General features: G+C 42.1%; 1 protein-coding gene across 1 annotated transcript in view; it reads left to right on the top strand.

Annotated features, from left to right (window-relative positions):
• Positions 1-16,472, top strand: part of cmip (c-Maf inducing protein) — a 132,574-nt gene extending 116,102 nt beyond the window's left edge. The window contains exons 15-21 of the mRNA XM_034175706.1: positions 817-933; positions 2,436-2,576; positions 9,642-9,689; positions 9,759-9,905; positions 11,378-11,483; positions 12,221-12,291; positions 12,371-16,472. Of these exons, the coding sequence (XP_034031597.1) occupies positions 817-933; positions 2,436-2,576; positions 9,642-9,689; positions 9,759-9,905; positions 11,378-11,483; positions 12,221-12,291; positions 12,371-12,424 (684 nt within the window). The 3' untranslated portion in view covers positions 12,425-16,472. The remainder of the gene's footprint in view (positions 1-816; positions 934-2,435; positions 2,577-9,641; positions 9,690-9,758; positions 9,906-11,377; positions 11,484-12,220; positions 12,292-12,370) is intronic.
• The last annotated feature ends 2,730 nt before the right edge of the window (positions 16,473-19,202 follow it).

Here is a 19,202-nt window from a genome sequence, read left to right as displayed (position 1 = left end):
GTTTCTTTTGTTTGTGATTTATTGACTGTTTCTTTGTTTGTGATTTATTGACCGTGTTTCTTTGTTTGTGATTTATTGACAGTGTTTGTTTGATTTATTGACCTTGTTTCTTTGTTTGTTTGTGATTTATTGACCTTGTTTGTTTATTTGTTTGATTTATTGACCTTGTTTCTTTGTTTGTTTGTGATTTATTGACCGTGTTTCTTTGCTTGTGATTTATTGACCTTGTTTTGTGATTTATTGACCTTGTTTGTTTGTTTGTGATTTATTGACTGTGTTTGTTTGTGAATTTATTTATTTTTTGTCAGTATGTGCTTGTTTGTGATTTATTGGCTTTGTTTGTTTGTTTGTGATTTGACAGTTTGTTTGTGATTTTTTGACAGTGTTTGTTTGTAGATGTTAAATGGACCGTTTATATAGCCCTTTTCCATCTGCATCACACACTCAGTGATTTACAATAATGCCTTACATTCACCCCAGTGTCAGGGTGCTGCCATACACTCATTACACACTGGGAGCAACTAGAGGATAAAGGGCTTTGCCCAAGGGCCCTTAGTGATTTTACGGTCAGGCTGGGATTTGAAACTGGGATTTGTTTGTGATTTATTGATAGTGTTTGTTTGATTGATTGATTGTGTTTTGACTGTTTGTCATTTATTAAAAGTGTTTGTTTTCTTGTGGTTTGTTGACCGTGCTAGTGTTTTTTTTTATTTTTATTATTATTATTAATTGTCTTTGTTTGTTTGTTTGGGGTTTTCTCATTTGAACATTGATGTTCTGTGATTGTGTCTGAGACCAGAGTCTTGTCTTGTCCAGGTTCATATCTTAATGGGCTCCTGCTATAAGACCAAGAAGTTCCTCCTGTCGCTGGCGGAGAACAAACTTGGGCCCTGCATGCTGCTCGCCCTGCGTGGAAACCAAACCATGGTGGAGGTACGTGTCCTACCATCAGCCAAGAAGTGAAAATTAAAATGTCCTCAGGGAGTCCGTGCAGGGACTGGAACCTAATCAGGCTGGAGAATCTATTCAGCACACAGAGAACAGCTCAGTGATGTTATGGGGAAAGGGTCTTATTTCCAGGAGTATTACTCAGTTGGAGCTCTGCAGTCTGTTCTTCTGTGGACCTCCAGCCGTGTGACGGCTCATTGGTCATTTCATTATCATCAGGAGTGATGAACACACTCTGCTGTTCGTGACTGAATGTCTTCTGCACAGTGACATTTCTCCACATTTGACTGTGTCAACTTAGTCCAGAATCACCTGAAGATAAGTCCACCATCTGACTTGACATGAGACCAGAAGGTTGACAGGCAGAAAGAAGAGGACGGAGTAAAGAAGGCTGCAAGAGACACAGAAGTCATAAAATCCAGTTTAACCTCCCTGTCAGGAGGACAGTCCTCTGCCTTGTAATAAAGCCTCATGTTTAAAATCTAAACCAGAGCCCAGCTGGTTGGCCAATATTATCAGTTGTTTTTGCTGATATTAAAATTTTATTTTGGTGACTAAACAGTGCAGGAAAGCACTTTGGCTCTTTGAAGTGGTGTCATTATGTGGGTTGTCCAACAGAGGGCCCTCCAGTTGCATTGTTTACAATGCTGTCAAGCATGGCTTGGGCCCCATCACCCCTTGGTCACATTAGAGACAGAGGCGGAGTGACAAACTGTCATTCATTTTCAGCCAAAGTGGGCATTTTGCAGTGACAACAGATAAGTGGTTGCTAAGTTGTCAGCTAAGCGGGCCCAAAATCTATTTTTTAAATTGCTGAGCGATGTCACGTGGCGAGTGCTAGTCTGAGTGACGGCAGTGTGACGTGCATTGGTGTTTGTTGCTTATCGTTATTTATAATAAACTTCATTCAAACTGAAAACCTTCTTTTGTCATAAGGGTTTGAAAACAAAATGTGAGGAATCATTTCCATGTTTTATGTATATATCGGCAGACATGTCTCAATCACAGTTTTTTACTCCCTAATACCAGTATTGACCACCCAAAAATCCATACTGGTCAGGCTTTAAACCAGGTCTAATGATAAATATTTGCTGCAAGAACAGAGAAAAATGTGCAACCTCTAATTCTAAATTAAAGTGCACAGATGTGTTTGAACTGGATTTAAATGACAGAATTTGGTGTTTTATCACAGCACAGAAAAGGAGCTTGGTAACAGCCCCTTGGCCTGAGGACTTCTTTTGCACCTTTGGAACATAGAGTAAAATACACCTGCTTTGAAACAGGACGGGAAAAATACAGCTGAGGAAAAGTTTGACAGTAAATCAGTTTCTATGAAACTCAACACCACTAACTCCCCCCAAAGATCCCAAACTGTCCAACTTGGTTTCTGCGGATCAGCTCCTGCATGCATGAGTACTACTGTAGTAGTTGTGGTAGTATTTGTAGTAGCAGAATTAAAGTGACTGAAGTGATTGTTTTGTGTGAAGATCCTGTGTCTGATGTTGGAGTACAACATCATCGAGAACAAAGACACACAACTGCAGATCATCTCCACGCTGGAGAGCACGCAGGTCGGAGTGCGCATGTATGAGCAGCTGTGTGACCGCCAGAGGGAGCTGAAGGAGCTGGTGAATTACCACACACACATACACACACACACATACACACACACACACACACACACACACACACTGTGACCGCCAGAGGGAGCTGAAGGAGCCAGACAGAGACTCTCAGACCAGGTCAGAGAGAGAGAGAGAGACACAGACAGCAGCAGGTCACAGACCCACAGAGAGAGAGAGAGAGAGAGAGCGAGAGCAGACACACTCAGTCTGAAATTCTTCACTTTTGGATATATATACATACACACACACACACAGTTTGAGCAACAGAGATTCTGCAAATGTGCAAGAATAATCTGAAAATAAAACGTGATGTTAGTGCACCACTGAACACTGACGTTTTATCGGCTAACGTTAGCTTAGCCTTTAGCTGCAGAATCAACCACCTAGTCGAGTTTAGTGAACATTTTATATTTGTAAATTGTTCATTTTTACCAAAGAAAAACTGTTTTTTTAATTGATACTGTTGTGACTAGAACTTTAAATAACTTAGATTTTTTTTATTTTAATTATTTTAACTCTCTAGTAATCAAACCTTAAAGAAAATAGCACAGCCCTGTTTCATGTTTCTCTATTTTTAGAAAACATTTCTTGTCCGACATCAGGGACATTTCAACATTTGCTGTGCAGAGCAGTCTTGTATAAAGTACCTCAAAGTGATACTTGAGTGAAAGTACAAGTATCTTAGAACCCCATTTCCAGTGAAGTTGGGATGTTGTGTAAAATGTAAATAAAAACAAAATACAATGACTTGCAAATCCTCTTCAACCTATATTCAATTGAATACGCCACAAAGACAAGATATTTAATGTTCAAACTGATAAACTTTATTGTTTTTGTACAAATATTTGCTCATTTTGAAATGGATGCCTGCAACACATTTCAAAAAAGCTGGTACAGTGGTATGTTTCCCACTGTGTTACATCACCTTTCCTTCTAACAACACTCAATAAGCGTTTGGGAACTGAGGACACTAATTGTTGAAGCTTTGTAGGTGGAATTCTTTCCCATTCTTGCTTGATGTACGACTTCAGTTGTTCAACAGTCCGGGGTCTCCGTTGTCGTATTTTGTGCTTCATAATGCGCCACACATTTTCAATGGGCGACAGGTCTGGACTGCAGGCAGGCCAGTCTAGTACCCGCACTCTTTTACTACGAAGCCACGCTGTTGTAACACGTGCAGAATGTGGCTTGGTATTGTGTTGCTGAAATAAGCAGGGACGTCCCTGAAAAAGACGTTGCTTGGATGGCAGCATGTGTTGCTCCAAAACCCGGATGTACCTTTCAGCATTGATGGTGCCATCACAGATGTGTAAGTTGTCCATGCCATGGGCACTAACACCCCCATACCATCACAGATGCTGGCTTTTGAACTTTGTGCTGGTAACAATCTGGATGGTCTTTTTCCTCTTTTGTCCAGAGGACACGACGTCCATGATTTCCAAAAACAATTTGAAATGTGGACTCAGACCACAGCACACTTTTCCACTTTGCGTTTGTCCATTTCAAATGAGTTCGGGCCCAGAAAAGGCAGCGGTGTTTCTGGATGTTGTTGATGTTTGGCTTTCGCTTTGCATGGTAGAGTTTTAACTTGCACTTGTAGATGTAGCAACGAACTGTGTTAACTGACAATGGTTTTCTGAAGTGTTCCTGAGCCCACGCGGTAAGATCCTTTACACAATAAAGTAAGTCCCTTTGGCTGCTCCCTTGTTTTTGCACCTGGGGTCGCCACAGCAAATCCAAGGTGGATCTGCATGTTGGATTGGCATAGGTTTTACGCCGGATGCCCTTCCTGACGGAACTCCACATTACACATTTGAACCCAGAACGTTCTGCACTGAAACGAAGCACATTAACCACTTGGCCACCACCCCTGTAACAGGGCTGTGAAAATTCTGCGGATCTGCGGGATTCCGCGAATTTCATCATGGGGAGGGTGGGGTGGGGTGTTAGTGATTAATCGTGAACAGTACAGAATTTTTAAAATGCTTATCGCAAAGCGTTCTCTTCTTTTACGACATCGTGTAAGTTTTATAAGTCCGTGGACACTGATCTGTGTGTTACAGATACAAATCGGTTTCCTTGGATCCGCGGAGTTTCGCGGAGGACAAATGCCACTCAAAGCGTAGCTGTTACGACAGTTGTCATAAAGCAGGACTGGTTGGTTGGTTGCTGCGGCAACGCTGTGTGGCCCCTGTGCGACGCTTAAGCTAAACTTAGCATGTGGACATCCCAAACTTTTAGAGCTTTCAAGTTTTTAAAAGAAGATTTATGCAGCATATCTGTGTCACGGACCGACATCGCACAGAGAGAAAGAAGATGGCGAGAAAGACTTTTTCAAACAGTCTTTCTCGCCATCTTCTCTCTGTGACAAGAATCTGTGGAATCGTCGCTGGCTTCATCAACACACCTGAAAGATAAAAGAAACAGGAAAAGTGAACTGTGTCCTCTCAGGAAAACACGGTAAGAATTTTTCTCTTCCTGGAAAATAAACATTCTGCTGTTTATGCTGTTTTTTTTGCTAATCTAGACTCTTTCATTGTAAAATAAGACATTGTGGCTTTGAATGGATTTAGGCTGCATGAATTTACACAAGAATATAAGTGACTTTTTACTATAAGGTATTAGTAGGCCAGCCAAGTTGGAAAAAAAATAACCAAGAGGCATCTTCTTGTTAAAAGCCGGCACCCATGTGATTTAGGTCATTTCATGTATGCTGAATATGAATATGCCGGATGCCGAGCTGATTTTTGACTTTTAAAGTCATTTTCAAGGTCACGAAAACATCAAGGTCAAAGAATTTTTTTTGTAATTGGCATTAAAAAAATATACTTAAAATGTGACTTTGGTGTATCCTTGAGGTCATAAATCATAAAGATTACCCTTTTCAATTAAAAATTCAAAATTGAAAAATCATAAAATGGCTGCCATTTTTCAAGATGGCCACCATTTTAGCAAATTTCAGCTTATTGAGTCATTTTTTGCCTGATTTGAATAATGTTGGTGTCAATTCCTATATTTTTGGCCATGGCAAACCCAGTGGACCAAGCAACAGAATGGATGAATCGTATCTGCAAATTGCACAACGGTATAATAGGTATTACACAAAATGAGACAGCCCGAGAAAAGTTTTGCATTACATGGTCAGAGAGATCCAAGATTTCAGAAGAAACTAGGGTCCTCTTTGGAGTAGGAGATGAAGATGCTGTAATGCACCATTCAGACAGTCCACCATCACGTACAAATAGGGACATTGAAGATGTGAAGAAGCTCACTTCCACTCTGCCAAAGTTGGATGTGTTCAGGATATCTTGGGTCCCAGTAGATGAAAATACTGAGGATATTTCAGAGGAAGATATCCCCCTGGTGTCTTTGGCAACAAAAGATGCTCCACCTACAGACATTGTCCAAGACCTGTTAAGTGCTGAAGAATGTGGAAAAAAGGCAATGTTAAGCAATGTGAAAGAAAGACTTGGGCAAAGAGGGTGTGGATTTCATGAAAGCATGAAGAAACACAAGTCCAAAACCTTTGCAGATATGTACAAATCAAATGTTTCAAGCAAACAAAACATCCAGAAGACCATAAAAGCTGACCGAAGAATTCTGCAGAGACTTATAAATGCACTCAGAGGAGGACGCAGTGTAGATATGCTTAATATTCTTAAGCATGAGTTGTCACCTGTGCCGCTTTCCTTGGCAAAGCCTGGGGGAGAAATGAATTCAACTGGGAAGGCAAAGATGATTAACATTCTATCAGCTGGACTTCATTTGACGGTCACGGGCATTCAATGTTGGTTTTCAGCCTTGCGTCTTATGTGTAGAAAGTTCTCCAAATTCTCTGAATCTTCTGATTATAATATGGACTGTAGATGATGGAATTCCTAAATTCCTTGCAATTGAACATTGAGAAACATTGTTCTTAAACTGTTGGACGCAGTTGTTCACAAAGTGGTGATCCTCGCCCCATCTTTGCTTGTGAACGGCTTAGCCTTTTGGGGATCCTCCTTTTATACCCAGTCATGACACTCACAATTAGTGAGTGAGTCCTCAGTTCCCAAACTCTCTGTTGTTAGAAGGAAAGGTAATGTAACACAGTGATAAACATACCACTGTCCCAGCTTTTTTGAAGCATGTTTCAGGCATCCATTTCAAAATGAGCAAATATTTGCACAAAAACAATAAAGTTTATCAGTTTGAACATCAAATATTTTGTGTTTGTGATGTATTCAATTGAATATAGGTTGAAGAGGATTTGCAAATCATTGTATTCTGTTTTTATTTACATTTTACACAATGTCCCAACTTCATTGGAATTGGGATTGTGCCATAAAATTACTTTGGTAAAAGTTAAAGTCTCCTTGTAAAATATTACTTGAGTAAAAGTCTTAAAGTATGTGATATTTAATGTACTTGTTCTCATATAAAATGTTCTTCAAGTAAAAGTATTGAGTAAAATTCAAAACGAGTGGGTAGTGAAACGGAGACAGAAAAGAAAGCCAGTGTGGTGTCTGAATAAACCAGGAGGGGGCCTCAGCCCCTGTAAAAAGCTGCATCTGCCTCTGGCGGAACAGTTGGTCTTGGTGATGGGATGAGTGAGCAACAGGTGGATGGCAATAGATGTAAAGAATGTTGCCATTCTTTTTCTTGGAAGACCATCACACACTTTTCTGTTAAACACAACAGCCAGGCTCTTGTGAAACAGAACGGTCACAGACTTTGACACAGTTTAAGGAAATTTAAGGAAAAGTAAAAAAAAAAACAACAAAAAAACTTTGCAAGCATCACCCCCACCAACCACTGCAAAGCAACCAAACAATGGCGCTCTTTGCGCTCTCTAACCTAAACACGGCACTGCTTCTCCGCCAAAATTTCAAATAAAATTAAAGAAAACAGAAATGCCAGCCAGTTTTGTTGGTATTGAAGTTTTCCCCTTAAGTGTGTGTTAACGCCGATCGTGCGCTGGACTCCAGTGGGAGCCCATCTGTGTCTATTTGTGTATGCATCAGCATGTATGCCTTTGAAGTCCAGAGTGCAGATGGTTTTCACCCTCCCCATTCTTGTTTTCCTCAGCGGGGGTGCTGATTGAACCTTTCATCTTTTATATTTTTTATCTTTTAAACTTGATGCTGCAGGGGTGAAAGTTACTCTTCCAAGGCGTACCCCTGTGTATCGGCTGTAGAGTACTGTATAGCTCATCCCGGTACAGCATACCGCTGCGTTACAGCTTCCTTTCACCTCCGCAAACATGCATTGCCCCAATCAAATTTCCTCTACTTTTATATTGTAGTAACGAGTAACAGAGATGGTTAACGGAAATGTATTGGAGTAAAAGTATATGTTTTATTGAGGAAATGTAGTGGAGTTAAAGTGAAAGTTGCCAGAACTGTAAATAACAAAGTAAACTACAGATACATCAAAATTCTACTTAAGTACAGTAACAAAGTATTTCTACTTTGTTACTTTACAACACTGGTGCAGAGAACCTTGTAAATCCACATGCACTTCAAAAACTTCCAGTGATGGAGCTGAAGACCAAAACCTGAATTCCAGAGATAAGAAGAGAACAGCTCTACTCTCCAAAAGGAAGGAGTGGTCCCGCCCCCTCGTCGGATTTTCATTGTCTGGAAATGGCGGAATGAAAAGGACTTTTTTTCCATCAGAATTTTTTCAGAAGCTGTTAGAGACTGGCTCCTGGAAACCATTTGAAAAAGTTATCTGGCTTTTGGTGAAAATTTTACGGGCTTCACAGAGAATAAGGACTTTAACTACAGCTTTAAGGACCCCTTTAAGGACGGTCGGTGCGCCGCGCTCCGAGCTGCGATGTCGCGGCACAAACCACTGGATCATTTCTAAGCTGATGGCTCTGTGGATACGAGACCATCGTGTGCTCTTTCTCTGGTTATCACAAGAGCTGGACATCAGCCATTTTCCGGCAGATTTCACTTTTAACAAGAGATTTTGTCATGGAAAGCCGCGCGGAGGCTTCGCGCATCACGACCGATTCGCTGATGAAACGAGACAAAGGAACACCTCCGTTTCGGAGTGTTAGAGGACAAGTTTGGACATGCCTATCTTGGCTTTCAGTGCTTACCAGTCGAGTGAGTATAAGAGAACTTGTGGAGAGCGTCACAGCGCACAGTTGTGAAAGTTGGATTGAGTTGAACTTCGGCCACAGTGAGTTTGACGTAGCTTCCCGCTTCCAATAGAAATGACGTATGAAAGACGAGTTCAGAAAAGTGTGTCAGAGGAGTGTCAGAACTGCTCATTTATACGCAGCAGTTTTCTAAAGAATGTCCTTGCAAACATATTCTTTTTTTTTAACCTTGATTAATTTCTTAATACTGTACATTTTGAAGTTAAAAACATTTTTTGTTTGCATTAGAAAATTTGTAATTAAAAATAGTAAAACAAATTCTCTAGAAACCCCTGGTTATTACATGATAGTATTTGGTATATATCATATACTTTCCTCGTCCTGATAGTGTATGAATGAGGGTTTATTTTTAATAAAGTGCTGCCAAATGTTTTCCACTTTTTGGCTTTTTACACATTTGAATTTTATGGCATAAAATTAAAAAAAAAAATGGTTCGGGCTTCTTGATTTGGATCCCTCAGTAATTATCATTCATGTTGGACTCGATATTGTCAGGTCGATGATGAACTTTTTTTTCCATGAAATATTGAATTGTTTTCAGTCAGTTTGTACAAAATAAATGTCTTTGTCATATGTTCAGGAGTAATAAACCTTTACTTTGGAGGAACATTCATCGGTCATAAAGGGTTAAAACAAAAGACTCTGGGTATTGGTTTCATGTTTCTTACATTTCCAATCTTTTTTAATGTTTTTTCCATACATTCCATCTTTTTTTTTTTTTACCACTTGTTTGTTTTAGAGAGTGTTCACATCTCCCATTTCCTCTTATGACATTAATGCAGCATCTGTTAAGCTGCTCACTCTCGCCACCTTGTGTCTGAAAAACTTTGTACAAGAGTTTGATTTCTCTCTCTCTCTCTCTCTCTCTCTCTCTCTCTCTCTCTCTCTCTCTCTCTCTCTCTCTCTCTCTCTCACAGCAAAGGAAGGGAGGTCCCACCCGCCTGACACTTCCCTCCAAGTCCACGGTGAGCACACAGCTAAGCTGCTGCACGTCCCCCAGCGTGACACACACATCACCTTTGCTCCTTTTTCAGGACGCCGACCTGGCTCGCCTCTTAAGTTCTGGTTCCTTTGGGAACCTGGAGAACCTGAGCCTGGCCTTCACCAACGTCACCAGTGCCTGTGCCGAGCAGCTCATCAAGCTGCCGTCACTCAAACAGCTTAACCTCTGGTCCACACAGGTACGGACAGAGACACACAGAGACAAAGAGAGACACAGACACACACAGGTACCAGCAGAAACACAGACAGAGACACACAGAACTGAAACACAGACAAAGAGAGACACAGTCAGACAGAGACACACACAAAGAGAGACACAGTCAGACAGAGACACAGACAAAGAGAGACACACACAGACAAAGAGAGACACACACACAAAGAGAGACACACACAAAGAGAGACACACACAGACAAAGAGAGACAGTCTGAGACACACACAAAGAGAGACACACACAGACAAAGAGAGACAGTCAGACAGAGACACACACAAAGAGAGACACAGAATGACAGAGACACACAGACAAAGAGAGACACAGAATGACAGAGACACACACAGACAAAGAGAGACACAGAATGACAGACACACACAGACAAAGAAACAGAATGACAGAGACACACACAGACAAAGAAACACAGTCAGACAGAGACACACACAGACAAAGAGAGACACACACAGACAAAGAGAGACACAGACAGGGACACACAGACAAAGAGAGACACAGACAAGGACACACAGACAAAGAGAGACACAGACAGGGACACACACATGTACCAACATAAACACAGACACACACATGTACCAACAGAAACACAGACAAAGAGAGACACAGAAAGACAGAGACACACACAGGTACCAACAGAGACACACAGACAAAGAGAGACACACACAGGTACCAACAGAAAGACAGAGACACACACAGGTACCAACAGAGACACAGACACACACACACAGACAAAGAGAGACACAGACAGACACACAGACACACACAGGTACCAACAGACACAGACAGAGACACACACAGACAAAGAGAGACACACAAAGACAGAGACACAGACAAAGAGAGGCACAGAAAGACAGAGACTCACACACACACAAGGAGAGACAGAGACAGAGGCACAGAAAGACAGAGACTCACACACAGACAAAAAGAGGCACAGAAAGACAGAGACTCACACACAGACAAAGAGAGACACAGACACACATACAGGTACCAACAGAGACAGACACAGACTGACACACACACACACAAAGAGAGACACAGAAAGACAGAGACAGCCAAAGAGAGGCACAGAAAGACAGAGACAGCCAAAGAGAGGCACAGAAAGACTCTCACACAGACAAAAAGAGACACAGAAAGACAGAGACTCACACACAGACGGATACACAGATAGACAAACTGAAACACAGACAGACAGAGACACACACATATACCAACAGAAATACCGACAGAGACACAGACAAAGAGAGACACACACACATAGAGGGACAAAGAGGTACACACAGATACAGACAGAGGGACTTACAGATACAGACAGACAGAGGGAAACACAGATACAGACAGAGGGACATATAGACAGAGGGAGGGACACAGACGGTAGGCGGTGAGCTGCGTCAGGTCTCATGTCTTTGCCGTCTGTGTCTTGCTGTCAGTTCGGGGACGCTGGCCTGCGGCTGCTGTCGGAGCACCTGGCCTGTCTGCAGGTGCTGAACCTGTGTGAGACGCCCGTGACAGACGCCGGCCTGCTGGCTCTCAGCTGTAAGCAAACACTGAAGACACGTTGTCTCTTTGTTCAGTGTCTTTGTCTGGGTTTGTTTTGGTCAAACTGAATGAAGAACAAATCCGTGTCCTCTGCTGGATGAGACACGTCTTCAGGAGGTGTCTTGTGCGGGTTGGCGTGTTGAGGTTGTGTCCAGGCTGCTCATTGGTTGTTTGTGTCCTGTGTTTACCAGTAACTGACTCGTGGTTCCTGTCAACCTCTACTTTAAAAACTTCACCACTGGAACACGTTCTTCTAAAAACTTTTTTTTTACTTTTATCACTGTCGAGTTGTTTTTTTTTTTTACTTTATCACTGTGTCGAGTTGTTTTTTTTGTTTTTTTTTACTTTATCACTGTGTCGAGTTGTTTTTTGTTTTTTTTTTTACTTTATCACTGTGTCGAGTTGTTTGTTTTTTTTACTTTATCACTGTGCTGAGTTGTTTTTTTTTACTTTATCACTGTGCTGAGTTGTTTTTTTTTACTTTATCACTGTGCTGAGTTGTTTTTTTTATTTTATCACTGCTGAGTTGTTTTTTTACTTTATCACTGTGTCTTGTTTTTTACTTTATCACTGTGCGGAGTTGTTTTGTTGTTTATTTACTTTATCGCTGTGCAGAGTTGTTTTTTGTTGTTTACTTTATCGCTGTGCAGAGTTGTTTTTTGTTGTTTACTTCATCACTGTGCAGAGTTGTTTTTTGTTGTTTGCTGACGTGGTGAACGTGTGCTTTCTTTCAGCCATGAAGAGTCTGTGCAGCCTGAACATGAACAGCACCAAGCTGACTGCAGACACGTACGAAGACCTGAAGGTGAGACCCGTTGACCTGCAGTGAGACACGGTCTTCTGAGACAGACTGTGACATCACTAAACCATTTGTGTCTCTGCAGGCCAAACTGCCAAACCTGAAAAATGTGGACGTCCGTTACACGGAGGCCTGGTGATTGGCCACGCCCATCAACACACGGCACACCGTGTGGTGATGTCATCTTCATCATCGCCATTATTACACCTGGAAAGCTGACATCCTGATGTGAGGACAGAGGGGGAGGAGCCTCCAACAGCTTCAGGTGTCATCAGCAAACCTGCAGTGGCGCCACCAGCAGCAAGCTGGCGTCACAGCGTCCCTGAGCCTCGCACACCTCCTTTATTTTCCTCACTTATCGTATGTTGTCTTCATTGGCACGATGCGAGGACACAGCTGTCTTTGTCTCACATACACCTGTGTCTGTTTTCACACCAAGCTCCACCCCCAACCCTCGGCCCAAAACAGGAAGCAGCCTGGATGAAGCGAGTCACATTCCAGAACTTGTGCGATCCAGGTGTAGCTCCACCCAGACACGTCCAGCCCCCGTTGTTTCTTCTTCTGCTTGCGGCTCTTTGGGGGGTGCTACCTCGGAAGACTGTGCCTGTCCCTCACAGACCACGCCTCCTCACAAAACCTTTCTATCAACTTGAATGAACATATTTTTCCAGACATCTGTGCTTTGATATTTTATGTCTTTATATCGAAAACATGAGAATCGTCCCGCTGAAGATGTTTTTAGGGAGAGCCGTGTTTCTCTGTGTACATACTGATGACGTCACGTCGTGTAGCATTAGCTGGACGGTCTTCACACTGTCCCACGGCCCCTCCTCGGTTTTGTCTTGACATTAATGAAGTAAATGCGCTCGATTTGGATTCCTGCGTTGTTTCAGAAAACGAGTCAATGGAGCACATCTGTGCACAGCTCCCTCTGCTGTGCTGCAGCGGTATTGTTACCCCTGCTTAGTTTTTTCCTCACAGATGATGGACGTTTGCCAAATATTGATTGACTTCAGTTTCTTCCTGTGAATTTCTTTATTTTGTGGTTTAATAGCATTAATGCTGACCGACGTATGAAACGTCCCAGTGTGTTGAACGCCTCGCGGCCCAAACCTGCGGAGCACCCCGCTGGCTTTGACACCCTGATGTTCTGGCTCTGGCCACAGCCAACCGTAACAGCGCCTCTAGTGGAGGATTTGATATCTTTGTAATGAGACACGGACACGTTGAACCTGTACCTGTCAATCATCCAGCATTTACTGTTTATATGGAGTCATTGTGGACCGAAGTGTGGAAAAGCCACGCCCACTCCAAATGTGTCGTCTACATTCCCTCCAAACGTTGCCTTCGTATATTGTGGTACCCACGCCGACAGACTCTTCTTCTCCTCCTCCTCCTCCTCTCTGGGTCGTCAGCAGCCCATCAGGAAGCAGGTCCCAGTTTCAGCGTTGGTCGTCCATCCATCTTATTACGTTTGGAACAGAAGAGATCGGAAGCCGTCCGCTGTGTTTCCTATTTATCGAGTGCCATGACGGTTTTCTGGATGGCCTTGGGGACTTTGTTGTTATTCGGCCGTCCTGGGTCTAGTTTTAGGACCTCTTTGATATCCTGTAACATGTGCTTGTACATACTCGTCTTTGACTCTCTGAATCATTTTTGAAACGTTTCTTCTTTGTCATTTCTCTCGGGTTTTTTTTTCCTCCTCTGTTGGCGAGCAGCTGTTGCCTTCATCAGTGTGTTTTTATTCACACAAAGTGCAATGTAATCTAAAGTAAGTATGTTTTCAACTAATAATATGCTTAAGACATTTTGTCAACAAATTTAATTTGCTCACTTTAGCTTCCTCCACCAACCGACAGCAGAGGGCGGAGCTGTTCCCTGTGATTGACAGAAGATGGCAGACTTGGGCCACATTTTTCCTTTGAGTTGATGAGACTGGGCCTTTTTGAACAACCCACCTTATGACATCACAGTGATGGTGTGTGTGCTGCCCCCTCCTGGTGTCAGTTGGTAGAGGTATGGTGTTTTGTAGAGAGGGGCGTGCCCTCTCGGGGGGGGGCTCCTTGGCCCCTTTGTATTTGTGTTCTTGTTGGTATTTTTTGGTTTTCTTGCATGTACAGTTTTGCTGCATCACCTGCTCCTTTTATTTTGTAATTTAGCGAATTTGTTTTTATAAAGATGTCCAAGTTGTGATGGCGGTTGCAATCACGCTGTGGCCGAGACAAATGACTGAAACGGAGAGCGCCCGTGTAAACCTCTTTCTGATTGGCTGTACTGTACTGTAGTAGGATGTACTGCGAACAGACGTGACTGGTTGAGCAAGTGAATTTTTATTTTTCTTTCAAAGCCAAATCAAACACTGGTGCTTTCGCCTGAGGCGTCCCCTCGCTGCTCTTCTGTGCAAATATTTAAAAATGACATGCGACAGTTTAAACGTGGATAATCAAGCGAGGCCTCGTTTGATAATTTGATTATATTCTGACCTCCACGGATGCACCACTCTGACAAGATCAGGTATTTTTTTTAATAAAGTACTTGATATGAACCAGCAGTGAGTGTTAACCTTATTAAACACAGTACAGTTTTTGTCTTTTCTTACAACATCTGACGTCTTTGCAGCCAAAAAAAAAAAAGACGAAACAAAAAAATTTTGTTTACCTGATAAGAGTTCTCCTCTGTCAGAATTTTATTTTATTTTTGTTGTTCGGTTCTGGCTGCAGCGGGTAGATGGTTACTTTCAGGAAGTGGGCATGGACCGATTATCTCCCTGGGTGGTTGTCATCCAGGACGTGCAGTTGTCCAGGGCAAAAAGTACCTGAACAGTTTTTGGGTTTAATGTCTGACCAGCTTAAAGCTTTCTTTGGCAAATTTCCCAAACAATTCTTAAAGATTTTTATAAATAAGTTGCATGTCGTCTCTCCTGACTGACGGCGGCCCGTCTCTGGGTCCTTTGGAGACGTTATGTCGGGGACTTCGTCCGCGTGGCATGCTTCTCTGGTACGATCCAGCACACAAATTTGTCGGTGTTGAGGACACCAGTGACTGGAGAAGGCCACGCCCACATATGGTCTGGCTGCTGGTTGCCACCCGTACTTTTCATTATCTTATGAACTTTTGTCTATCTTATCCAATTGCAGCTTCATGAGGTGGCATAATAAAGGTGACGGTTGGAGTCCACCATGTGACTTGTGTCTGCACTGCGCATTCGACCAATCAGCAATGAATCAGAACATCTGCCCTCATCAAACTCTGTTTTGTGTTTTTTATTTTTAATGACATATTGTCTGAAATGTGTGTTTTCAGTACTTTAAGCCCATTTTGTAAAAATCTGTTAAGGATTGTTTGGGACCGACCAGAACTTACCCATAATGCCTCACGGTGTGTCTCACAGCCAATAGGCAGCCTGCATCCTGAGGCGTTTGATAAACAGTGCAGATAATCCAAGATAATCCAATAATGGCTGCTGAACGCGTTGACTTTCAGATGGAAAAGGGAAGCTGGTGTAATGTGTTTGTCCGCCAGGGGGCGCTGTAGTGTCACTGCTTCACTTCACTGTGATCCCACTTTAAACTCCTCTCGCTGGTCTGAAGTCACATGACTGAGCGGGTTGAAGGATTTTAGCGGATTAAATTCCGCTGAGCACTTTGTTCAACGTTGCCGTGACGACTTCCACCTTCTGCTTCTCCGTAACCGTGTTGGGAAGTCGAAGGTGGAATAACGACACAAATCCAGCATGGAATCACAGCAGCGTGACCTTTAAACATGTGAATGTTGTGCGACGCGAGTCGTCAAACGGGCGCTGCTGGTTGTTTTTCTTTGAGTGTAGAAACACGTGTTCTGTACATTTCCTGTGGAATTCACTGTACTTCAGTTCTTCACAAACTGTAAAGACTCTCACGTTTTGTGTAGAATGGAGCAGGACCAGAGTCCAGACAGACTGATGTAAAAACAAAAAGGAAAACCACCAGGATCCTGGTTCCCATGATTCCTTGTGGCAATCTAATCTTGGCAGCTGGACAAAGGGTGGCGTCACGTTTCGCTCCTGCTCTCCGCATTGATCTGCTTCTGCTGGGTGATTATTGCTGCTGCTGCTCCGTGGCTGTTGTAATAAAATACAAATTCACCAGGAAAAATAACTGATGTGAAATAATTTCAATCAAAAATAAATTGCCTGTGAATATGTTTCACGTGTGTTTGTACCTTTATGACCTCATACAGGCTTTAATCACAGTTTGAGTGTCACCTCTTTGAGATAAAACACATCACCAGGACCCTCATGTACAAAGCGTGCGTATGCACAAAAACGTGGTGTACAGTAGTGTTCAGAATAATAGTAGTGCTATGTGACTAAAAAGATTAATCCAGGTTTTGAGTATATGTCTTATTGTTACATGGGAAACAAGGTACCAGTAGATTCTCACAAATCCAACAAGACCAAGCATTCATGATATGCACACGCTTAAGGCTATGAAATTGGGCTATTAGTAAAAAAAAAAAAAAAAGTAGAAAAGGGGGTGTTCACAATAATAGTAGCATCTGCTGTTGACGCTACGAACTCAAAATTATGTTCAAACTGCTTCTTTAGCAATCCTGTGAATCACTAAACTAGTATTTAGTTTTATAACCACGGTTTTTCATGATTTCTTCACATCTGCGAGGCATTAATTTTGTTGGTTTGGAACCAAGATTTTGCTCATTGACTAGTGTGGTTGGGGTCATTGTCTTGTTGAAACACCCATTTCCAGGGCATGTCCTCTTTAGCATAAGGCAACATGACCTCTTCAAGTATTTTGACATATCCAAACTGATCCATGATACCTGGTATGCAATATATAGGCCCAACACCATAGTAGGAGAAACGTGCCCATATCATGATGCTTGCACCACCATGCTTCACTGTCTTCACTGTGAACTGTGGCTTGAATTCAGAGTTTGGGGGTCGTCTCACAAACTGTCTGCGGTCCTTGGACCCAAAAAGAATAGTTTTGCTCTCGTCAGTCCACAAAATATTCCTCCATTTCTCTTTAGGCCAGTTGATGTGTTCTTTGGCAAATTGTAACCTCTTCTGCACATGTCTTTTATTTAACAGAGGGACTTTGCGGGGGATTCTTGTAAATAAATTAGCTTCACACAGGCGTCTTCTAACTGTCACAGCACTTACAGGTAACTCCAGACTGTCTTTGATCAACCTGAAGCTGATCAATGGGTGAGCCTTTGCCATTCTGGTTATTCTTCTATCAGTTTTGATGGTTGTTTTCCGTTTTCTTCCACACGTCTCTGTTTTTTTGTCCATTTTAAAGCATTGGAGATCATTGTAGATGAACAGCCTATAATTTTTTGCACCTGCGTATAAGTTTTCCCCTCTCCAATCAACTTTTTAATCAAACTACGAGTCTCTCCACTCATTTGTTTATTCATTTTAATAATTTTTCTTTTTTTTTTTCTTTTCTTTAAATTGTTTGCAACAGCGAGGCTCATGGGTATTTGATGCTCTGTGGATGCTTAGTGTGCACGGACTTTATTCCCCTCTCCAAAAAAAGATTGTGATTTCAGGCAGTATTCAAACTGAAGCTGGGCTGATATTTTCAATCACTGTACTCGGTTCCAGCTTAAAGTGTAACACACGTGTAAAAGATCAAAGCGCACGATTTATGTTCTCACACACATTGTACGTTCAAAAACCACACGTCGGACTCGTGTTTCCAGAAGCAAAACGTAAACGGAAGCTTTTTTTTTTCAAACTTAATTTACAAAAACTTTCGATGGGAGACAAAGTTAAAAACAAAACAAAAAAAAAAACAAACATTACAAGACAGTTCTGTGGTGTTTGCACAGGCACAGTGCGAGAGGTGCATGAAAATGCCTGTTTTTACAAATAAAAAATGGCATATTTTACAAAACCACATTTATCTGTAAACACCAACACACCTCACATTAACGTGTTGGTTTACATAATGAATGACTCAACCAATCAGTGTTTAGCGGAGGTACATTTTACCCAGAATCCTTTGCAGTCTGTCTGTGTTTGTTACAAAACTTCAGAATTTGTGCATTATTCAACATTAAAAGATATATCTTAAATGTGTACAAATGACACAATTGACATTAATGGAGTTATTCTATCAGTATTCATTTTATTTATACACCAAACCATAACTCAGCACTGCTTTATTTTCCAAGACCTCCGCCTGACAGAAGCATTGTGATTGAGTAGAGTTGAGCTTTGTAGCTTCTCTGTTGCTTCTTTGCTGGAAGCCATGTAGTAAACAGGAAATTCCAGCAGGGGGCAAGATGTTCAAAGAAGTGTGGGCTCTGTTGTTTGGGTCTGTTGTCACTTTTGATGCTTTCAGAAGCGATTGTGTTAAAACTCAAAATCAGTTTGTTAGTAGTTGCAAGTGTACCAGAGACAATACTGGAATTTATCGGTTATCTGTAAGTTCTGATGCATTTTTGGGTGGCTTATTGTTTTATCTTTATCAAAGATAACTTTTCAGTTATCTGATTATCTGTTACCGAAGTTAATTTTTTGGTTATCTGTGCCCACCACTGAAGAAGAGGATCAATTCACAGCAGAGACTCAACCCATCAGCCACAGACACAATTAAGGGCCCTTTCACACATAACACGATTGAAGCCGAGTAGCGCACGAAGGAGGAACTGCATGCTGTTCATGAAAAATCAGAGCTGCCTCCAGTGCCTCGTACACCTGTCGCTACAATTATTTGCACACACCAGTGGCCAACAGACAGAGTGCGCCCTGTGAGAGCCCTCTCGAGGTAGGTTTTCTTCCAAATTCCAGGCAGAGCCGGTGCTAGCCATATGGGTGCCCTAAGCACAAATGCTTTGTGGTGCATGGAAGCTGGAGCAGCCGGAGGGAGAAGAGAACATGCAAACTCCACACAGAAAGGCCACAAGTT

This window comes from Thalassophryne amazonica, chromosome 8 (assembly GCF_902500255.1).
Source record: "Thalassophryne amazonica chromosome 8, fThaAma1.1, whole genome shotgun sequence".
Lineage (NCBI taxonomy): Eukaryota > Metazoa > Chordata > Actinopteri > Batrachoidiformes > Batrachoididae > Thalassophryne > Thalassophryne amazonica.
This window is presented reverse-complemented; position numbering and strand designations above follow the sequence as displayed.